The 23841-nt window shown below is 46.0% G+C and overlaps 2 protein-coding genes across 4 annotated transcripts; one reads left to right on the top strand and one right to left on the bottom strand.

Moving 5' to 3' along the window:
• Positions 1 to 542: 542 nt before the first annotated feature.
• TRIM10 (tripartite motif containing 10) lies at positions 543 to 12173 on the bottom strand. Of its 2 annotated transcripts, XM_053603318.1 has the most exons (9): positions 12045 to 12173; positions 9606 to 9815; positions 9013 to 9328; positions 6919 to 7014; positions 6054 to 6284; positions 5300 to 5322; positions 4790 to 4905; positions 3721 to 3753; positions 543 to 2556 (listed from the first exon to the last, which is right to left on the bottom strand). In XM_053603318.1, the coding sequence occupies exons 3-9, from the start codon at positions 9172 to 9174 to the stop codon at positions 2039 to 2041; spliced, it is 1179 nt and encodes a 392-aa protein (XP_053459293.1). In that variant the 5' UTR covers positions 9175 to 9328; positions 9606 to 9815; positions 12045 to 12173; the 3' UTR covers positions 543 to 2038. The 2 variants fall into 2 exon arrangements, with proteins under 2 accessions (XP_053459293.1, XP_053459292.1); XM_053603317.1 differs by having other exon boundaries at positions 9013 to 9815.
• On the top strand, positions 11239 to 20918 carry TRIM15 (tripartite motif containing 15). Of its 2 annotated transcripts, XM_053603315.1 has the most exons (8): positions 11241 to 11559; positions 11739 to 12179; positions 13503 to 13598; positions 14917 to 15147; positions 16158 to 16180; positions 17644 to 17759; positions 18103 to 18135; positions 18974 to 20918. In XM_053603315.1, the coding sequence occupies exons 1-8, from the start codon at positions 11338 to 11340 to the stop codon at positions 19489 to 19491; spliced, it is 1680 nt and encodes a 559-aa protein (XP_053459290.1). In that variant the 5' UTR covers positions 11241 to 11337; the 3' UTR covers positions 19492 to 20918. The 2 variants fall into 2 exon arrangements, with proteins under 2 accessions (XP_053459291.1, XP_053459290.1); XM_053603316.1 differs by lacking the exon at positions 17644 to 17759 and having other exon boundaries at positions 11239 to 11559.
• Positions 20919 to 23841: the final 2923 nt, after the last annotated feature.

Below are 23841 nucleotides of genomic sequence, written 5' to 3'. Positions count from 1 at the left end.
AGGTTGCTGTGAGCTGTGATGTCACAGCACTCTACCCAGGGGAACATCTTGAGGCTCTGTCTCAAAAAAAAAAAACAAAACAAAAAACACACATAGAAAAATATAATTCACTTTTTAGTAGAATCTCAGGTTTTGGAGTTTTAGATATGTTTTATAATATAGGCACTTGTATGTGTCTATTTTATTTTTTGGAACATATAACATTTTATATGAAACAATACTCCTAGGGAAAACAATACAATCTCCCTCCAATGCCTGGCTCTTGCTCTCCAAGGTTTTTTTCCTCAGATGAATTCTAAGCCTGGGCCTTAAGCACTCTGTGCCCTGTCCCTTTGAGGTTACACTCAGGATAGTTCCCATCCTCCAAGAGGACAGAGTAGGGAAAAGGTAGAACTTCGTAATTTATGTCTAACCAGAGTAAACAGATAATGTTAAAGATGCTGTGAGTGAAGGGCATGATTACAAAGAATAAAATACAACATCAATAAAAACTAGAAAATAAAATGTGGTCACTCAGTACAGTTAAGATAATACTTTAATTATGTGTAGGATTTACAATCCCACCTTGGGACGACTGATAGCATTTTCCAAATTCTAAGCAACCATGTATGAGTGAACAGGCCTGTCCTTCCAGCACCAGGACGGGGGATTTCCAACTGACCAATAGCCAGCTTCTTCACACCATGCCCACCCTGGCCTCCCCAGCACCACCTGGCTTCCTGTCTCTCATAGAGCTGTCCATTCCAAATCTACTCATCTTCTCCAAATCCCTAATCTTTCCCTTCTTCCACCCCACTTCTCAGATGTCACATTTTTGTTCAGCCCTACAGCAGTCTCAACTCTTTAGGCCAGCAGTTCTCAACCTGTGGGTCACGACCCACAGGAACTGTATAAAAGGGTAGCGGCATTAAACTGTATAAAAACCACTGCTTTAGGCTAAAGGTTATAGGTCATTCGACTTATCCCCCTGACCTCCTGAGATTTTTTACACAGTACAAGGGTGCAGATGGTGCCATTTCTGCTCCCACAGCTGAGCTCTTTGTGATTCATTTGCTTCCACCATCTCATTTCTTGACCTCAGTCATCAACTGATGAGAAAGAACAGGGTTGAATGTGGTCCTTGAGTTGAGGTTTACGGCCATGCCTCCCCTAGGCCCTGCACCTTCATCTCAGCCAGAAATGGCACCACCAGGTTGGGGGGAGGGAGCGAGTGGAGCCAGAGGGAGGATAGCACACACCTGCTCATAAGGGCAATAAAGATGTTCCACTGTTCCATGGTCATAGGGCACCCAGCCAGTTCTCTGATGTTCCCTCTTCCTAAGATGCCCTTTCCCACCTTCCCTCATTCACCTTGTTTGTCCTTTAGACCCATCCCCACCAGAAACCCATCACCGACTCACCCTCTCACTCCAGGCTGGAGTATGCCTCCCTTCTCTGAGCACCACCATGCCGAGGTCAGACCCCTGACACAGCACCCACCACACTGTGCTGTAACTCCCTCTTTGTGTCTCATCTCCTCCCAGGATTGCTGTCAGATACAGAACAGGCATTTTTCTTTTTATTTTCACATCACCAGTGCCGACCACACCACATGGTTCACAGGTAGCACACAATAAACGTTTGAGAATGTGAGTATATAAACCCAATAATATTTTTTGAAGAAAAGATGAAGATAGGTGAGATTCCTTGCTTAAGGTCATACAATTGCTTGGTTACAAGGCTGATTCTAGAACTCAGGTCTTCTGACTCCAAATCCAGTGCTCTCTCCTGGACACAGCTACCTACTTCTGTGCCTGGTGGGGATGTCAGTGAGGAAAGCTGGGAGCAGCCTGGATCCTTGGGTACCCTGGTCATTCACTGGGCACAGGGCAAGGGGCTTGATCAGCAAGCAGATTCAGGGTCAACCTTTGACCCTGGCTCCAAATCATTGTCTAAAGTAGTCATTTGTATTCCAAGTCTTCAGGTGACCCAGCCAGGGATTAAGTCCACATAGTACTTGACATGAGACCTGTACTTAGAGGAGGGTAACTGCACCCTCTCAGGAGCTCAGGGAGAAGCTAGACCTCCGGCCCCAGAGCCCAAAGAAGGGGAAGACCCTCCTAGTGAAGGAGGCAGTGAAGGTATAGATGGGCTCGCGGGTGACAGCGTTGGCAAAGGTCACCCAGCCCACCTCATAGTCGAGAGACACCCGCACCTGCTGGGGCTGCTCCTTCAGCACCAGCCTCATGGGGAAGGAGCCTAGAGCCGAGACAAAGCCCCAGGCCAGCCTCACGGCCCACACCCCCTCTTCTGGCCTCAGACGAAGCTCCCCCTTCCGCGACATGTCCTCGCTCATCACCCCCACGGTGCAGCTGCCCCCGTGGGCCAGGTCTACACTCACCACCCACGTGTGTCTCCCCCCCGTGAAGCCATCCTGGGCCAGCACACAGGTGGCCCGGTCGAAACGCTGAGGGCTGTCTGGTGAGTTCTGCCATTTGTAGGAGAACTGCGCACGCCGGTGGTCCTCGGACAAGAGGAGCTTGGGGTGGGAAGTCTGGGGGTCTAGAGAGATGTGTGCTGTGGGGAAAACCAAAAGGGACATGGATGTCAGCATAGGAGGGCCTAAAATCTCCCCCTGGTGTCCCCGTAAGCACTATTGTTACCAACAACGTGTGCAGCGCCTATGTGGACCAGCAGTGTGGCATCACCTGGGAACTGGTTAGAAATACGGCCTCTCAGAACGTGCATCCTAACAAGATGCCCCGGGGATAGGTGCACACGGTAAGGCCTGAGGAGCCTGCCTCAAGGCGGCAGCAGCTCTCATGTGGGCCTGTGCGGTCCACTGGACAGCTGTTTTGCTCACCGCACCCTGGCTGGCTTCCAAAGCTGTGAGTGCCCGCTGGGGCCTGCTCCTGCTGCTACGCTTCACCCTCCCATCCCTGTGGCTCTGTCTCAGAAAGAGGAGACAATTCCTCCATCCAAACTTCGTGGTACCCACCTGCCTTCCTCCCAGGGCACTTGCAACTCATCTACTGTCCATCCCGCAGGCTCTCTGGCTCACTCACTCTGCCTTTGTCATTCTAAAACTGTCAGAGTCTGAGGACCAAACTCTTCTGCAGACCCCTGCATATTGGAATTTTTAGTATTCATAAACTGAGAAAATATCATGCATTTGGATACATCCATGGGTTAGTGAGCCTCTTCTAACAATTCCATGACTCCCCGGGGTCTTTGGCTGATTCATTGGGAACAACTGCCTTGAAGGGATCCATTCTATTCATTCCTTTTCTACCTACAGGCCATCCTCCTTCTGTCACCTGTGAAATGACATCTTAGAAGAAGCAGGGGCTTCTGACAGTTCTAAGAATATGATTTTAAACCCAGTTTAAAGTTCCCTTTATCCAGAAAGCCTTCCCTGACAGACTTTATCCCATTCAGTTTAATCTTTCTATCCACCCAAGATGCACAGACCAGGATGTGAGCTTCATACCACACAGGCTATAGATGTGTGTGCCTGTCCCTTCTTCATGGTTCTCCTGAGTGCCTTGCAAAGGCGGTGACATGTGTATACACTACATGTATACATGATATACAGACACACATGTGTACATACGTACGATGCATATACACATCCATGTGTGTACGTATATGAATATTGTGGTGCCCAGTGCAGAACCCTGCGTAACTGTCTCTCCTTTTCAGGGACTCATCACTCTCTCTCATCCTGATGTAGCTGCTTACCTGGCTCATAGTCCAACTCAAAACAGAGTTTTTCTGTAAAGAAGAAATAAAATAGGATGACATTTCATTAGTCTCACAAGACCACAGAACTTTTAGTGATGAGGCACATAAGAGGGGAGGAACAAAGAGAAGGTAGGGGCTGAAAATCTCCACTGTGAACACGTTCCAGGGGGTCTGATGCTGCTGGGTGGGCCCCCACTCTGAGCCCCACTGCTCTAGCTCTGAGCGGGCAGAGACTACATCTGCCTTTCTCACCTCCGTATCCACAGGACCCAGGACATAGTAAATGCTCAAGAAACATCTGCCTAATAAGGAGATGAGTGGGTCCATTTATTTCTTGTCTGCTTGGAAATTATTCTGCAGGTAGTCAAAAGTGAGCCTTTGCTTAGGTAAACTTTCCTTCACTGCCTGGAAGTGGACTTATGGGGAAAAGTTCTTCTCAGGTGACAGTCTTGTGGGTGAGTCATTGAGAAACAGGTGGCAGTAGGAGGTGATGGCATAGAGGCCACATTCCATTACCATCTGTCATCTCAAACTCTCCCCCCACCCCTTTCCCATCACCATTCCCTGTTCCAGAAAAGGGAAGTGGGCAAGTACCTACATGGGCAGTCCAACTCAGAGAGCTAGAACAACAGAAGGAAAGTGGGGGGGGGGGGGGAGATCAGATACCATAGGATAAATACTGTGACAGTTACTAATTAACAATGTTCATTATCAAACACTTATTACATATTACAAATGTTGCCATGGGCTATTTAACTTATTGAGAATGACAAACATTGTTAATCAATATCTTTTATATTATTTAATGCTAACTGATCAAATTTGTGTAATTATTTTTTAAATCGGTTCGATTTTTTTCCCAAAAATCTTCAACTTTATTATCTCTCTTCATAATATTCTAACTGGCAGTTAGATTCTTTTTATAAGAATCTGCAAATAAGGAAATCAAGGCACCAGAAAGGGATAAACCTTGCCACAATACCATTTGGCTGTGGAGCACAGAAGCCATTCCTAAACCTGTGCTTCATGCCCACCTGCGCTCTGTGGGGACCTGTGATTCTCTTACCCAGAAACATCTTCATCTCCCTCTGCAGTGGGAGGGCCTGCTGGGGGAAGTCCCGAATCTTCTGACCCAGCTCAGGGGACACAGCCTCTGGTTTCCGGCACTTTCTTGTTTCACATCTAATGGCACAAAAATGGTGGGGTCTGGGAATTAACCTCCTTAATAATGCCTTAAATCAGCCTGTCATCTTGTTCTGCCACTTCCCATAGACCAGCGGTTCTCAACCTGTGGGTCGTGACCCACAGGAACTATATTAAAGGGTCGTGGCATGAGGAAGGTTGAGAACCACTGCCACAGACAGATATAAATTCTCCAGGATTGCCCAAGAGTGGTCAATGCTGGCTATGTATGGATGAGTATCTACAGCTATACATGAGAATGTGCCTGTGTATGTGAAAGTTTACATGTGAATTTATGTCCCATGTGAGAATGTTATATGTTTATATGGCAATACCTAGGCATGTGGTCCATGTATGTATACTTCCGTGGGAAAAGAGGAACTGTATCACTTACCTTATTAGAGTGCTTCTGATATCCTACAGGAGAGAGTAGACAGAAGCATTCAGTTTCTAGTTTCTCCCTCCCACTTTTCTTAAGACTAAAAAATACCACATTCCTATCCCTGGACAGAAAAAAGACACCAGATCTGTAGAGTCACAGAGTATTAGAGTTTACTAGGCTTGGGTTTCAGAGCCCAAAGATTTTATTTTATAGACCCACGTAGTGAAGTGATCTGCCCCTGCTTGTTAGAGGCAAAGGTAAGTCCCATACCAAGGTCTCTTGTTTCTCAGGCCTGAGGGTATCCCCCTAAATCATGGTGCCATTCTGATGCCTTGTTGATACCCTAATATTTCTCCTCCAGTGCCAGGAAGTGAAATAAATGAGGACAAACTTCCTGACCGGCCAATGGTAACATTTAGGTTATAGAGAATGGTTTTGGAAATATCATCAGACATTCATTTGCAAAGTACTTGATACTTTCCAAAGTGCTACTTCAAATTCCATTTTACTATTGTATCCTCACAAAAGCTCTGTGAGATAGTTAAGGAAAGTATCTTCCCTATTTGATGGGTGGTGGGATGAAGAGATGGAGACCAGAGAGCCAGATGTCCAGGGAACACTTGAGGAAGCATGGACCAGAATTGAGTCCTGTGATCCACCTCCCATCTGGGACAACAGAGATGTGTGAGTTAAGGAGACAGGGCTTAGACAGGTACAGATGCAATGGTCACAGGAGGACACAGGTGAAGCAGGGTTCCAGGCTCACCGTCAGGAGCTCCCCTGCCGGCCTCTCATTCTTCTCTTCCAGTTCTTCGATCAGAGCACTAAACCGGCAGATCTCCCCAGTGACCAGGAAGTCAAACTCATCCTGTTGCTTTAAGATGTCCCCATCTAGGCTCTCCAGCTGCGCTAAGAGGATGCTCTGCTGTTCCTTCAGGAACTGGCTCAGGTGTGCAAACTCGGAAATCACCTGTTGCCTCTTGATGGACACCTGAGTCTGAAGGGGCAAAAGGAGAGCAGCGGAGGAAGTTTTCAAGCTTTTCCCTTACTTTGCTCCCATCTCCTTCCTGGTCTAGATCAACATCTTCCAAAATTTGGAACAACCCTACACACACACACACACACACACACACACACAGAGAGAGAGAGAGAGAGAAAGAGAGAGAGAGAGAGAGAGAGAGAGAGAGAGAGAGAGAGAGAGAGAGAGAGAGAGAGGACTGTTTCCTTTCCACCCACACCCCACTCCTGGAAACTAGACTACACAGCATTGCCTCAGCATGGTCTGCTGGAGCTTCTAAATGGGGTAGGACTCAGACAAGGTGAAGGGGGGTGCTGGGGATGCTCTACCTCCTGCCTTTTGTGAAGTGCACACTTCATGTATGGCCCTAAGCTACTTTACAGGCACAATCTCATTTAATCCTTACTGTAGTTCAATGAGATTGTGACAATTTTTACTCTCCATTTATAGATAAGTAAACTAAAGTTAGAGAATTGTGACTTCATATAGTTAGTGTCAGAGTCAGGATTCAAGCTCAGAATGACTTCAAAGCCCTATATGCTTTGTTGCCTTGGTCAGGGACACACCAGACCCTGAGGAAGGGGAGGGACTTAGAGAAGGAGCGATGACCTACCCGGAGGACTTGTATTCTTTTCTTTTCCCTTGACTGGATTTCTTGAATCTCTTCTCTTTCTTTTCTTAGACACTTAAGACATTTTTGTATTTGTTCCTGGGGAGAAGGAATATAAAATACCTAAGATGGAAAACATTATTTGTGCAGGGGTGTCACCTCATCCAACCCTTTACTTCCAGGAATGAAATGGCTCCAGGAAAGGGGTCTCTCCCTTAGCTGACAATGCCTGACCCTTCTCCATCCTGACAGCATAGCTTACTCTCTTTGGGTCTAATTCCTCTTGTTTTGTGCTCCAAAAATTTTGATCAGGGCTTTCTCTGTCTTGTGACATTAGAGGTTATGACATGGTTTTCCCATTTGAACCTTTTTTCAGGGTAAACATCCTAATTCGTTGTTTTTTTTGTTTATTTATTTTTTTTAGAGCCTCTAGCTGTCACCCTGGGTAGAGTGCTGTGGCATCACAGCTCACAGCAACCTCCAATTCTTGGGCTCAATCAATTCTCCTGCCTCTGCCTCCCAAGTAGCTGGGACTACAGGCACCCGCCACAACACATGGCTATTTTTTGGTTGCAGCCGTCATTGTTGTTTGGCGGGCCCGGGCTGGGGATTCGAACCCACCAGCTCAGGTGTATGTGGCTGGCGCCTTAGCCGTTTGAGCCACAGGCGCTGAGCCCATTTTGCTTGTTTTAAGTGGTATCTGGGATCTGTCCTGAGTTTGATGTGCACTTCACTGAAATTAGTCCAAGTTTCTGACATATCTCAAAGGGAACATGTGCAAATGACAACCCTCCTTTCTTACTAGAATCAATAACCTGTGTATGAGGCCGGGGTGGTGGCTCACCCCTGTAATCCCAACACTCTAGGAGGCCAAGGCTGGTGGATTGCTTGAGTGCACGATTGAGCACACGAGTTTGAGACCAGCCTGAGCAAGAGGTAGACCCTGTCTGTAAAAGATAGCCGGGTGTTGTAGCAGGAGCCTATAATCCCAGCTACTTGGAAAGCTGAGGCAAGAAGATCTCTTAAACTCAAGAATCTGAGGTTGCTGTGAGCTATGATGCCATAGCACTCTACTGGGGGTAAAAAAAGTGAGACTCTGTCTCAACAACAACAACAAATCTGTGTATGATTCCAGAGGGGAGAAGACACTTGGATAACACAAAATTAATAGACGAATTGTTTTAAAAATTGTTTGTTCTAGAATAGAGTTAGAAGCAGGTAACACACATAAATGTCCAAACATGTATGTTCAAAAACACATATAGAACTCTCAACATCAAATGCTAATTAACTAAGACATCCACACATACTTGTATTATACTAAAACACAATATATAAACAACTAAAACCAGCACACACCAATGTAATGACAGATAAAATGACATGCCACCCAAACATAAACTCTCTACCAGTTACACTTAAAACATTCAGATACATACACACTTAGACTTCCACTCAAACACACCATACACACCTAAAAACATGAAAACATTAATGCACATACACACTGTGTAATCATTCCTCCTTCCTGAAAACACACCTGATACAATGCAGACACATGCACGAATGTTTTGGCCACTTGTTCACTCAACAAGTATTTACTGAGCTCCCATTATTCTTCGGCCAACACAAAACACATCAAAAACATAAAACATAGGGCAGCGCCTGTGGCTCAGTCGGTAAGGCGCCGGCCCCATATACCGAGGGTGGCGGGTTCAAACCCGGCCCCGGCTGAACTGCAACCAAAAAATAGCCGGGCGTTGTGGTGGGCGCCTGTAGTCCCAGCTACTCGGGAGGCTGAGGCAAGAGAATCGCTTAAGCCCAGGAGTTGGAGGTTGCTGTGAGCTGTGTGAGACCACGGCACTCTACCGAGGGCCATAAAGTGAGACTCTGTCTCTACAAAAAAATAATAATAATAAAAAACATAAAACATAAACACATGATGTTCTGTGCCTGAGTCTGTTGCCTGGTTAATCTTATTAGCAAGGAGAAAGAACTGGGCCTCAAGCTGGCCTAAATAATTCACAACTCTGCTCTGCTCCTCTTAGTCCAGTCCAGTCCCACACCTGCCCTGGGATCTCCCGTCCCCTTTCCTACCCTGTAGGGAGCCGCTGCGTCCTCCAGGAAGCGCAGGGTGTGTGCCCTGTGCTCCCCGGCCTCCCGGCACAACACGCACAGCTGCATCTCATCATCCTCACAGAAGAAGTAGATCTTCTCTCCATGCTCCTGGCAGACGTCCTTCTCTTCCGAGCCCAGCATGGACACCAGCTGGAGGTGCTCAATGTTCTCCACCACGTTGGCCAGCTGCCAGTTGGGCCGGAAGCTCCCAGGGCGGAAGGGCTCCTTGCAGAGAGGGCAGGTAGGAGACTCCTCTGGGTCTGGGCCTGGGATCTCACAGTACCGGGTGAGGCAGCTGCGGCAGAAGTTGTGGCCACAGTCGATGGTGACCGGCTCCCTGAGGGTGCCTTGGCAGATGGGGCAATTGACCTCTTCTGCCAGGCTGGTCACAGAGGCAGCTGAGGCCATGTTGGTGCTGCTAGGCCTATGGCCTCCTCAAGGTCACCCTCTTTGCTTGGTAGAGGGAGAAGGTCTGGGAGAACAGTGAGGACACACTCACACACCTGCACGTGCTCATGGCCAGACACAAGCACATCTTAAATACGGACCAGTACCCCCATCCTCATACGCACAGACAAGGACCCCCTCTGGCAGCCAGGGTTCTGTTGTCCTGCCAATAGCACAGGTGGAGAACAGCAGAGGAGGAGCAGGACGAGGGGCTCACAATGCTCCAGAGATGACCTCAGTTACTCTCTGGACTGGAGACCATCATGGGACCTGCTGTTCTGTTCTGTGCATCCAGAGACACAGTGGAAGGAAAGTGGTGATAGCTCCACCATCCACTGTTGAAAGAGATGTTCTTTTGGATTCAGGAGGGAGACTGGGTAACACAGTGGAAATGCCACCCAGCCTCCCTGCAGTGACTAGGCCAGCTGTCTCCAGGGAGATTGGAGATATCAGCCAGCCCAGAGCTTGCCCATCAGTGGGCAGGAGAGTGTGGAGACTCAGATAAGGTCCTTGTGCCCTGGTACACACGGCATCACTAACTTCAATGGTAATCCCCCAACTGTCCTACCACAGTTTCGAAAGAGGTTGGAATATTCCCTGTGTGGGGGAGGTAACAGCCAGCAATTATTCGTAATGATTATAGGCCATACAATAATAGAAGCAATTTAAATGTATGATCTAATTTATTTCTCCTGCCTCTTCTACACCATCAATGCTATTAGGATCTCTGTTTTATAAATGAGAAAGCTGAGGCTCAGTTAGCTTATTTATATTGCCCAAGGTACACAAGTAGGAAGGTGAGTGGCCATAACGTGCAGCCAGATCTACATGTCTTCTGAGCAGTGCTGTCCAATAAAAATGCAATGTGCATTTAAACTTACAATTTAAAATGTCCTTGTAACCATATAGAAAGAGTAAAAAGAAATAGGTGAAACTAATTTAGTAATGCCTTTTATTTAGCCTTATATTTGCAAAATATTATCATTTCAAAATATGATCCGTATAACACACTATTAATATTTTACATCTCTTTTTATTTGTGTGTGGCGTGGTCTTTGAAATCTGGTGTGGATTTTACACATACAGCACACCTCGATTCACACTGGCCACCTTTCAATGCTCAGTGACCCCATGTGGCTGGTGCCTCCTGTATGGGACAGTGTAGCTCCAAGGCTACACTCCAAGGGGGACGTGCAGGTGGGAAGGGAAAGTGAGTAAAAAGGGAACAACCAGAGGGGCTGGGTTGATCACTCAGGGGAGGACAGAGGGAGGCCTGGCTTTATGGGCAGATGCAGGTGAGTGGATGAAGATCCGTAGTGCTGGATCTCAGTCCTGCTATGGCTTGTGCAGAAGAGGACAGGCCGTAAAGCCAGGAGCCTGGGATATGAGGCTTTCTAGCTCTGTGACCTTTGGAAAGTCATTTTACCTTTCACTTTATAGTTCCTTCTCTGTGAAATGAAGGCAAGGATACCTTCCCAGAGGGTAGTTATTAGAATGAGATATAATAATATGAAAACACTAAACCCTAGATAAATGTGATTGACACTTTTTCTGATTGTTTTCTAACATTTAGCAACATAAATCATTTGCATTTTGATTTCTTGCCTTCTCCCACCTACAGTAAAAAAAATAAAATTAAAGTCCATTGTTACCCCAAATCCAGTGGGGACTGTGGTGCTGGGTAGGAGGGTATTTAGGAGCACAAGAAAAGGCTAGCACGAGCAGATGAGGTGGGCAGGAAAGGAGAGCAGAGGAGACCCGGTAAGCAGTCATCACATGGTGACGTGCAGTGTCTTAACAGCATCTCCACCCTAGAGTCTCCGGAAGTCAACACCTCCCACTCCAGTCTGGACTTTGATGCTGTGGGCACTCCCCAAAGCCAGAAGTTTATGGCTCCCACCTGCTCAATTTGACAGGAAGCGTCTCCTCCCCATTTCTCCCCACCCACTGTGGACAAGAGATTCCCAGAAACCCCATCTCCCTGTGACCTCATGGTGTGCTCTGCTCCCCACCCCAGGGACAGAAGGAGCCAGAAGGAGTACACAATCAGCTTACTTGCCCCCCACTGGGAAATTCCAGGTAATTCGAGATGCCCTGGAGTTTGGACCCACTCAGCTGATGGGTGGTGGCCAAGGGCTCTGCACGAAGAGTCCAGAGGTGGAGCTGGTGGCTTCCCTGCACTGACATTCCTGCCTTCCTCTCTGTTGGCCTCCTGGTCCTTTTCTTCTGTGACTCATTTAAATGCAACTCAATTTCAGGGAAAGGAAATTCGTGTGGACGAAGGCAAAGGCCCGAGTGGACAGGCTGGGGAAGGCATTGTGATGCCCTCAACCCCCACCCTGCAGGTGGTTCATGAGGGGGCCAACTGTCCTGCCTGCACGAGGCGCCGGGAGGATGCGGTGACCACCACCTGTGGACACACCTGCCAGCTCTGCCTCCTGCCGCCCTCCCAGATGGGGGCTCAGCCCTCAGGCAAGATCCTACTCTGCCCACTCTACCAGGAGGAGGAGCAGTCAGAGGCCCCCATGGCCCCTGTCCCCCTAGGCTCACTGGAGGAGACTTACTGTAAGGAGCACGGTGAGAAGATATACTTCTTCTGTGAAAAGGATGCTGAGTTCCTCTGTGTGTTCTGCCGGGAGAGTCCTTCCCACCAGGCCCACCCTATGGGGCTCCTTGATGAGGCTATTCAGCCCTACCGGGTAAGAAGTGCAGCTCTACCTTGGACTTGTTTAGGGCGGGACAATGTTCTGTTGTGGGTAGAGAGAATGGGATAGGAACCTGGATGAAGGGCCTGGCTTCCATGTCAGAGGACCCTGAGGCTGAAGGACACTAGGGACACTCCCAGACTAAAAAGGGACATGGCTCCTCTTGGATATGTAGGAGGTCATTGTCTCAGGGGGACTTTAGAGCAAGCCCTCAGAGGACCCCACAGCCCAAAGAATTGCAGCCGTGGTTTTGCTCACTAAGGACAGACAGCCCCCGTGCAGAGTAGGATCTCCTGCAGGTTATAGACAAGATGAACTTGTTCTCCCAGGGCCTAGACTGGATATGGGATTAACAAGACCCTGATCTCTGGAGATCAGAGGAAAGAGAGGAACAGACAAGGGCAACCGGCAAGCGCTGCTCTTCTTGCTGAGAAGGGGAAGGTGGCAGTAGTCCAGCATTATGAGAATTTCCCACCTGGTCTTGGGGACACTATCTTGCCTGCCTCTCAGATCTCTCTCTTATCATCCAGTCACTTGGTCTGAAAGTGGTTTCCTCAGAAACATCTTTAGAATCTTGAACTCTGCTTTATTCCCACAGCCAGGCTCTCCCCATCTCTGACCCCTGTTTTGAAGTCTCTAGTGCATTCCTTGTCTCCATTTTCACCCTTTCCAGTTGCCCTCCAATCTATCAGAGGGAGATCCTCTGAAAACACGAAGCCAATCCAATCATGTCACTTCCCTTCTCAAAATCCCTCCATGGATCCCTAGTGCCCAGAGAAAGTCCACTGTCTTAGCAGGGCACTCAGGCCCTTTGCAGTCAGGCTCCTGCCTCGCTGTCCAGTCTTCTTTCTCAGCCACCCTCCTCAGCGCCATGTATCCAGCCAGACTGAGCTGCATCTGCAGCTTATTTGTTCTGTTTCTAATCTTTTTTACACAGTTTCTTCCTCCTAGAATGCTTTCCTACCCACCTCCCACCCCTTTTTTCTCTTTTATCATTTTAATCAGTTTTAAGTATACAGTTCAGGAGCATTTCTGGCCAACTGGAAATTATTCTTTCAAGGCCCACTGTAAATGTATTCTGGTTCCCTTAATCCTCCAGGCAGAACCATCCTTCTGATTTGACTGTGCACACACTATGACTATTACATTTTTCTATCTATATTTTAATCACTCACAACCTACTCCCGCCTGAGATGGAGATATCTTTTATCTCTGAATCCCTCAGCACTCAGTGGTGTGCCTGGAATGTGGTAGACAACTCACGTCTGTGAATTGAATTATTAATGTACCTCTTTCTGCCCATTCTCCTCCCCACAGGATCGTCTCAGGAGTCGGCTAGAAGCTCTGATTGTAGAAAGAGATGAAATTGAGAACATAAAGTATCAAGAAGACCAGAAGCTTCAAGTGCTTCTGGTAAAGGCCACATTATTGGCCACTTTCTCCTTTGGGGTTTTCTTAACAGACTCTGGGGAAGCCTGTTGGTTAGTGCCTGTTGTCTGGCTGGAAAGAACTAACAAACTGTTCTCATTCACCTTCCTGTCATTGTACAAGGGCCTTTGGGATCTCAGAACATCAGCACTGGAAGTAGTTCTGACATCTTCTAATTCAAGATCCATCTTATTTGCCATTTTTTACAGAATGGAAAAGTCTAGGAAAGTGATGCTCCCAAGGCCACATGCCAAAGCCCAAGTTCATGATGAAATGACTAGCACTTGTGTCTCCTGACCCTTAGTCCATTGCTCTACCTGCCCAAGTCTGTCTACCTGAACACACCATCTGCAGATGGGAATCTTAGGATCGAAAGGTGTATATTAATGTCTGGATTCTAATCCTGACCTCAAGGCTGACCTCGAGAACAGGGGGCAGATAGTGTGGCTATATCTGGCTCCCTCTCACTTTTTTCTTCATGCTACACAATTATGAAGGAGGAAATTCAATGTGGGAATCTCTGGTACCTTGACCAAGAGACAGAGTGTGGGTCCAGGAAGATCTCTCCAGCATCCCTTAACTCCTGTCAAAGTACCCATGGATGCCCTGTACATGGTGACCTTCATGGCTAAGACCAATCTCACACTCTTCCACTAAGTTGTGTTGGTTCTAATTACAACTTCCTTTTGCCTCAATTGTTTTTCTGTTTGTTTTGAGACAGAGCCTCAAGCTATCACCCTGGGTAGAGTGCCATGGCATCATAGCTCACAGCAGCCTCCAACTCCAGGGCTCAAGCGATTCTCCTGCCTCTGCCTCCCAAGTAGCTGGGACTACAGGTGCCCACCACAACGCCCGGCTATTTTTTGGTTGCAGCCATCACTGTTATTTGGCAGGCCCAGGCTGGATTTGAACCCACCAGCTCAGGTGTATGTGGCTGGCATCTTAGCCATCTGAGCCACAGGTGCCAAGCCGCCTCAATTGGTTTTTAAGAAATGACTATAGGTTTTCTCACTCAAGTCTATGAAGGCATGGTAGGGTTAAGATGGTATCATAGCTGCAGAAAGATTTTTTAAAAGTGAAACATGGCTCTTAGAGGATAATATGGCATTATTATTAGAAACTCTAGTTCAGAAAATAGCCCAGCCTTCATCATTAGTAAGTTCACCTTACAATCTACCTACTTTTCCATAAGGTGTCTTGGAACAACTTGTTCCCTATCTCTTCTAATGAATAATAATATAGATGATCCTCCCAGAAGCTAGCTCTGAGCCCCTTCCTAACCATGTCTGTCCTACCCCTGCAGGCTAAGATTGAAAACAAGAAGCAACAGATAGAAGCAGCTTTTGAGAGGCTGGAGCAGGACCTGAAGGAACAGCGGTGTCTCCTGCTGGCCAGGCTGAGAGAGCTAGAGAAGCAGATTTGGAAGGAGAAGATTGAGTACATGGCAAAGGTCTCTGAGGAGGTTGCTGAGCTTGGAGCCCAGGTCACAGAGCTGGAGGAGAAGTGTCAGCAGCCAGCAAGTGAGCTTTTACAAGTGAGAGACACCCCACCACTTCAGAGGATAGAGAAGGACTCCAGGGGAAAGGGGTGCCGTGTGATGGGCTGGAGAGAGGCAGGAGAGGGAAGTGGAGATTATTTCTAAAGGAAAGGACTGATAGTTATCTGGCCTAGAGAGGTTATGGAGATATGGATCCAGAGGGCCTGGAGACTTGTCCAGGCCGAATACTGTGGTCATGCTAAGGGTTTTGGGATCAGACAGTCTTGGGTTTGAGTGTCAGCTCTTCTAATAGTGTGTCTTGGGTAAATCTCTTGACCTCTCTAAACATGGGGATAATAATAGCATCCCTGTCCATAGGATTATCGTAAAAATTATAAGAAACAATCCATATAAAATGCTTAGCAGGGTCCCTGGTACACAGAGAGAACTCAATAAATGGTGCCTACCGTGGTTATCATTATGTGATATTACATCAGACCCAGCTGATAACTCAAGGCTGACCCCTGTTTACCTTTTTTTTTTTTTTTTTGAGACAGTCTCACTTTGTTGCCCTCAGTAGAGTGCTGTAGCATCACAGCTCACAGCAACCTCCAACTCTTGGGCCTAGGCGATTCTCTTGCCTCAGCCTCCCAAGTAGCTGGGACCACAGGTGCCTGCCACAATGCCTGGCTTTTTTGTTGCAGTTGTCACCGCTGATTTAACTAGCCGGGGCTGGGTTCAAACCCACCATCCTCAGTTATGGGGCCAGTGCCCTACCCACTGAGGCATAGGTGCTACCCTTTACCATCACTTTTTAAAGGTTCGAGGCAGTACCCATCCACAGGATAAGGTTAAGACAGAGAAATCAGCATAAATTAACTTACCACAAAGTCCCAAATTAGTAAGAAAGCACGATGTAAAAGAGTGGTCTAATGAGTAGGTAATTAAATAGATATAAATCTCTAGAGGAGAGTTTTGAGCTGATATTTCAAGGAAGAAAGATTGTACAGAATCCCTGACAGGAGGACATATGGAAACTAAGTGCATGTTCTTGTCTTCTTTTGTAGGATGTCAGAGTCAACCAGAGCAGGTAGGACCCACCACCCAGTCCTGCCTCCTTTATGTTCAATGCAGAGAGTGAAGAGGGAGGGGCTCTCACTGCCACCCACCTCCTATACCCCAGAAAGGCAAAAGCACTCTGACAAACACACTGCCTCATTCACTCACATGCACATTCACACATATACACATACACAGTCCAAACTTATGGAAAGTTCATTTTTAACCTGATCAAAACTCTCAGTATTATAGACACATTTTTTTCTCTTATAATTGAAGTTATAAGCAATAATCATGCTTTAAGGCTGATCCAGGAACATCTATTTAGTCTGTAAAATTATTAGTACCTAACACTATTTAAAATATTATTTGAAATGGAAATATTTTCTGGAGAAAATAATAAGTATGGCTGGGCGTGGTGGCTCACACCTGTAATCCTAGCACTCTGGGAGGTGGGTGGATTGCCTGAGCTCAGGAGGTTGAGACCAGCCTGAGCCACAGCCTGAGCCTTGTCTCTAAAAATAGCCGGACATTGTGGCAGATGCCTATGGTCCTAGCTACTTGGGAGACTGAAGCAAGAGACTCACTTGAGCCCAAGAGTTTGAGGTTGCTGTGAGCTGTGATGCCACAGCACTCTACTAGAAGCAACAAAGTGAGACTCTGTCTCAAAAAAAAAAAAAAAAAAGAGAAAAATAGAAAGAAAAGAAAATAATAAGCATGGAATCTGGGAAAACTAGTCTGTTCTTTCATTCATTTTTCCCACTCTACTTCTCCTGTTTCCTTAAGCATTTTCTGATGTTGCTATGAAAGGACCAGCCACCAGGAGCTGGGAGGTATTATAAATGCATGCCCCTGCCCTTTCCTTTCTGCTGTAAGCTTTAGGCACTGCACTGAGATGAGAAGAGACATATAGCTAGGGAATGCTTGTCATGTGCTTGTGCCTACTGGTATGTAGGAGGTATAAAACTCAGGTGCCTACGAATAAGGAAGGCGCACACACTTTTCAAAGAGATCTGTAAGGGAGTGAAAAGCTTGCTCTCGGTCATATAGCCAATGCCTAACAAGGACTAAGCTGGAACCAAAATTAAGGGCTTTTTCATTCCAATATATTTTTTCTTTTATCTTCCCCAGCCCCCCACCTTCTCTTCTAGCCTCTTTCCCTTTATAAACAGCACACTGTTTTTCACTGTATTTCAGATAGAGGTAACTGATCTCTGCCCCTCTCAGCCCTCACAAACCCAAACATTCTCCTACAAAGCCTACCTCCAGTTCTTAAAGCGTGATTACATGATTAGTTCCTTTTAGGTCTAATTAAAGTGCCTCTTACTTTAGTCACTACACATTTCCAGCAAAGGTAAAGAAATGATACTCAACCAAATTATTCATTGCAGACAGAAAAATCATTCCCTAACACGATTTTAGCCTCATTTGATCTATATCACCCAAACATTATTTTTGTAATTTGGACTTAGCTGGTTACCAACTTGTCTGCAGGCGTGAGATAAAGACTGTTGTGAGGACAGAGACCATTTCTCATGAACTTGTCAAGAAGATCCGCGATCTCCATAGGAAAACACTCGCCCTCCCAGAGATGATGAGGACATTCTCAGGTGAAGAGGAAAGGGCCACAGCTTTCCCCACTCGCAATAGTTGCTCTTCTGCATGTCACCCATCTCCATCGTTCCCCACCTTTGAGGTTGGCTCAAGACATTATCCCTCCCCAAAGTCTGCCCTCAGTGATCTCAGTTTACTCAGGGGCACCATTTCCTAGAGTATCTCCTCTGCTCCCTAAAGACAGGCACTGGACTGGGAGTCCAGCAAAATGAAGACCACTTCTCTTCCATTAGAACATAATAGAAACCAAGCCTTCTCCTGTCCCTGTCCTCATCCTGCCTTTAGAGGGGCCTGTAAGAAATAATAAGTCACAGATCTTTCTATTTCTGCTTCCCCCAGAAAACTTGGCGCATCATTTGGAGACAGATTCAGGTAAACAGAGGGGGATTTGGGGAGCTGTTCTTTCAGTCATCTATTCAATCCATGGCAGCAAACAGAGCAGTTAAATGCATGCATCCTTGAGCCCGAGTGCTTGGATTCCCTATTCTAGCTCTTGCTAAATATGAGACACTGGGGAAAATATTAAGCTTTTTTTGTCCCATAGTTTCTTCATCAACAAAATGGAAAAAATAGTAATAATAGTACTGGACCTACTCCATATTAAATAGCTGTGAGGATTAAATTAATTAATACATGCAAAGAGCTTAGTATAGTATCTGGTATACAGTAAATGCTCAGCTAATGTTAGTTGCTTGTAACTAACATTACACAATGGTAGATTCTTTATTGATATGAATAAATACTGTATGATTTTTTTTAAGCACTTACTTTAAATTGGCCCTTAATTTAGAAATTGTTCTTACAAGTGTCACCTCATTCTGATATAAAACAGTGCTTCTCAAACTTAAATGTGCAGAAAAAAATCACTTAAGGATCTTGTTAAAACACAGATTCTGATTTAGTGGGTCTGGGATGGAGCGCAACAATTTGCCTTTTTAACCGCCTCCCAGTAGACAGGGATGGGTGCTGCTGGTCCACCCACCGCCCTCTGAGAAGCAAATCCTTACAGCACCACCTGCCAGTCAGGTAGAAGAGCGAACGTTGTCTGTCCTCATGGAACAGAAGGGGAAACTGAGGCTCACAGAAGCCGGCCAGGGGCAGGCTGCACACGGCGGTGCTCTTTCTGACCCCACTCACGTCGTTACCTGCTCTAGGGACATTTTTGGTTGGCTGCTGTCAGCTGTTGATGTCCATGCTATCCTCCCTCTAGGGGTCATCACTCTGGACCCTCAGACCGCCAGCCGGAGCCTAGTCCTCTCCAAAGACAGGAAGTCGGTGAGGTACACCGGGCAGGGGCGGAACCTGCGCGGCAGTCCCCTGCGCTTCGACGGCCTCCCCGCGGTGCTGGGCTCTCCGGGCTTCTCTTCCGGGCGCCACCGCTGGCAGGTGGAGGTGCAGCTGGGAGACCGCGGCGGCTGCATGGTGGGGGTGGCCGGGGAGCAGGTGAGGAGGAAAGGCGACATGGGCCTGAGCGCCAAGGAGGGCGTCTGGGCCGTGATCTTCTCGCACCAGCAGTGCTGGGCCAGCACCTCCCCCGGCACCGACCTGCCGCAGAGCGACATCCCGCGCGGCGTGGGCGTTGCCCTGGACTACGAGGCTGGGCGGGTGACTCTCCTGGACACCCAGACCCAGGCTCCCATCTTCACTTTCACCGCCTCTTTCTCAGGCAAAGTCTTCCCTTTCTTTGCCGTCTGGAAAAAAGGTTCCTGCCTGACTTTGAAAAGCTGAGGTGGAGTGGAGACCCGAGTGTCCTGAGACCCAGCTCCTCCCCTCGCCCTCAGAAAGGCCTTGGGCAACTCCTTGTGCCGGAGTGAGGTGGGAGGGCAGGTGATCTCTGGCCTGGAACAGGACAGTGATGTGTGTGCTTATGTATCTTAACGCCTTTCAGCTCTCTAACCCCCAAAGCTGCCCTTGACCCCCAGCCTTCTCTGCATGGCGAGAGGAGGACCAGAGGCAGGGGGGCTGTGCCTGGGACATCAGCAAACCTGAGAGTCAGTGGGCTTTGGGGAGCGGGGTGGGATCTAAAATAAAATCTTTAAAGCTGAAAAGTATTCATCATAGGAAAAACCAGGACCTGCTTGGGCTTGCACAAGAAAATTGACTTTTTACACACCTGGAGACTCCTTCACCTGTGCAGGGTTTAGGGCCTCTTCATCAGCCCTTTCTTTCTGCTCAGGTCATTCCTCTAGATCTGTAGAGAATGTCCTAATAAAGTGTGACCCCCAGACCTCTGCATTTCATGTGCCTAATCAGTGCTGATGAAGCTGATGGGAAGGCTTAAATGCAGTGGAGTGTGTCTCTGGCAACAACTTGGGGGTAACAAGGGTTGGGGGGCCTGAGGGGATATTAGGCTCCGACAGGATGAGTCCTGCTTCTTCCATGGCCAAGACACAACCCTGCCCTTTCCTTTACACAGGACTTCCCTGATGACAGTGGGACAGTCACCAAGCATTACAGAAGGCTATGAGGTTAAAAAAATTGTTTTTTAAAACATGATATTCATATGATACATCTGTGAAATACATAGAACTTTGGTTTTTCTCTTTCTGTGATGGATAAAACTAGTCCACAGTTAACTTAACTAACAGCTGGTCTGACCTGCTAAGGTAGAATCTGGTCCTGTGCCAAGTCCCTCAGTGCAGTTGTTAAGGTGAAAGAGAAGCAAGCCTAACTCCGTTTTGATATAATTCTTTTCCCTGAGAATCACTGGGAAGGCAAAGCAGGCCTGATTCCATTCTGTTGTTTTGCTACATTTTATGGCTTTTAAAAAAAAAAAACATGGAGGGAGTATCAGAAAGAAAGGAGTGATGTTCTTTTCTCCTGCTTGTTCTGATAAAGCGTTTAGTGAAGAGTATTAACAAGAGCATCGCAGTTTTGGATACAGAGTTGTGTGGCATAATCTTAACTATCCTATTCTGTTTCCTGCTGTCATAAAACTGTTCTTGCGAGGGTGGCACCTGTGACTCAGTGAGTAGGGCGCTGGCCCCATATACCGAGTGTGGTAGGTTCCCAGCCCCGGCCAAAATGCAACAAAAAAATAGCCGGGCATCGTGGTGGGCGCCTGTAATCCCAGCTACTCGGGAGGCTAAGGCAAGAGAATAGCCTAAGACCAAGGATTTGGAAGTTGCTGTGAGCTGTGACACCACGGCACTCTACCAAGGGTTAATAAGTGAGACTCTGTCTCAAAAAAAAAACCAAAAAAACAAAAAAACTGTTCTTGTGAATGTTATTTGTGATAAAAGATTCTTTCATGATTCATCAACTTCAGCTATTATGACAATGCTCTGTAGAATCTGGTAAAACTTTTGGTCTGTAAAGTATTTTCTTTGCTAAATGATTTTCTTTCTAAATAATAATTGCTCTGATAATAATTTGATAAACATGCTTCCAAAGGTATAAATCCTTATGAGACTTCCTGCTTATTAGCAAGAGCTTAAAAAATTAGCTGTCTCCTCCCACCTCCATGCAAAATAGCATAATAAAGTCATGATTGGCAGGATTCTTTTTTGAAAAAAGATGTGAAGTGATTTTTATCTTATCATACAGATGATGATCTCTGACCACAATGTAAAAAAATTAAAATAAAGAACAAAAATAATTTAAAACCCTGTATGTTTGCAAACACATTCCTCAACTATTCACAGAACAAAGAGGAAATCATGACTTCTAAAATATTAGCACTGAAAGAAAAGAAACCTCAAAAGTGCTTGATGTGGCTTGGCACCCGTAGCTCAGGGTTTAGGGCAACAGCCACATACACCAGGCTGGTGAGTTCGAACTGGTGAGTTCGAATCCAGCTCAGGTCTGCTAAACAACAATGACAACTACAACAAAAAAATAGCCGGGTGTTGCGGTGCATCTTACAAAGGTACATGTGAAACTTAGTAAATGTAGAATATAAATGTCTTAACACAATAACTAAGAAAATGCCGGAACGCTATGTTAACCAGTGTGATGAAAATGTGTCAAACAGTCTATAAAACCAGTGTATGGTGCCCCATGATCGCATTAATGTACACAGCTGTGATTTAATAATAAAAAAATAAAAAAAAATAGCCGGGCATTGTGGCAGGCACCTGGAGTCCCACTACTTGGGAGACTGAGGTCAAGAGAATTACTTAAGCCCAAGAGTTTGAGGTTGCTGTGAGCTGTGTGACACCACAGCACTCTACCAAGGGTGATAAAGTTAGACTCTGTCTCTACAAAAAAAAAAAAAGAAAAGATTATTCAAAACAGAAAATCTTTGGCGACTGATCAAAAAAAAAAAAATTACAAATAGGCCTGGTGTGGTGGCTCACATCTGTAATTCTAGCACAGCACTCTACTGAGGGCTCCAATCCAAAGTGAGACTCTCAGCTACTCAGGAGGTTGAGGCAGGAGGATCAGGAGTTTGAGGGTGCTATGAGCTAACCTAAGGCCATGGCACTCTAGGCTGGGAGACAGAGTGAGACTCTGTCTTAAAAAAAAAAAATTACAAATAAACAATGTTAAAAGTAAAAAACAAGACAAAACTTTATCTTGAAGAACTTTGTCAATAACTTTGAAAACAGATATAATAAATAATTTTATGTAATATTTACATTACATTTAACATACTCAAACTGACTCCTAATGACATGGAAAATCTGAAGAGATATATAAACATTTATTCATTAAATCTAATGAAAATTTAAATTTTAAGTCCTCTTTTCCTGTCCCCTCCCAAGAAAAATAAATAAAAGGTCCATTTCAGTTTTACACAAGAGTCATATAACACACTCAAAAAAAAAGAAAGGCAATCCTTAACACAACTGAAATATTACAGAAAGCAGGGAATCCTTCCCAAATTATTTGGTAGGCCTAATATAAACTTGGTATTAAAACTAAATGTAGGGCGGCGCCTGTGGCTCAGCAGGTAGGACACCGGCCCCATATGCCGAGGGTGGTGGGTTCAAACCCAGCCCTGGCCAAACTGCAACAAAAAAATAGCCAGGCGTTGTGGCGGGTGCCTGTAGTCCCAGCTACTTGGGAGGCTGAGTCAAGAGAATCGCCTAAGCCCAAGGATTTGGAGGTTGCTGTGAGCTGTGTGACGCCACGGCACTCTACCGAGGGCGATAAGGTGAGACTCTGTCTCTACAAAAAAAAAAAAAAGAAAAGAGCTTTGGGCAGTGCCTGTGGCTTAGTGGGTAGGGCGCCGGCCCCACATACCAAGGGTGGCAGGATTAAACCAGCCCTGGCCAGCTAAAAAACAGCAATGAAAATTGCAACAAAAAATAGCCGGGCATTGTGGGGGACATCTGTAGTCCCAGCTACACAGGAGGCTGAGGCAAGAGAATCACTTAAGCCCAAGAATTGGAGATTGCTGTGAGCTGTAACACCATAGCCCAAGAGTTGGAGATTGCTGTGAGCTGTAATGCCATAGCACCCTACTGAGGGCAATAAAGTGAGACTCTGTCTCAAAAAAGAAAAAGAAAAAATAAAAAGGCCAATTTTATTATGACCATAAACATAAAAATCCTAAATAAATAAAATTAATAAACAGAATCAAATAGAAAAATATTAAATGAGTTTTCTCAGGAATATAAAATTGATTTAACATAAAAATTCATTAATGTCACTCATTAGAAGTTTAAAGGAGGGAAAAAATAATTTGATATCACTCAATACCCATTCCTAATGAAAACATTTAAACTAGAAATTGAATTTTCTGATTCTATAAAGACTATCTACAAAATCATACCTCAAACACAAAATTTAACATACTTAATTCTAACTAAAAAATAAAACCATCCCTTAAGAATCAGAAACAAGACAATGATGCCATCTCTGTCTCTATTCAATCCTGCACTAGAGGTCCTAGATACTTATTTTGCCATGTATAATATATACTTTTTACTTTCTTTTATTTTTATTTTTATTTATTTATTTATTTATTTATTTTGAGACAGAGTCTCACTAACCCTTGGTAGAGTGCTCTTACATCACAGCTCACAGCAACCTCAAACTCTTGGGCTTAAGCGATTCTGTTGCCTCAGCCTCCCGAGTAGCTGGGACTACAGGCACCCGCCACAATGCCCGGCTATTTTCAGAGACAAGGTC

This window comes from Nycticebus coucang, chromosome 9 (genome assembly GCF_027406575.1).
Source record: "Nycticebus coucang isolate mNycCou1 chromosome 9, mNycCou1.pri, whole genome shotgun sequence".
NCBI lineage: Eukaryota > Metazoa > Chordata > Mammalia > Primates > Lorisidae > Nycticebus > Nycticebus coucang.
Note: the sequence above shows the minus strand (reverse complement) of the source record. Positions and strands in the feature narration are given on the sequence as shown.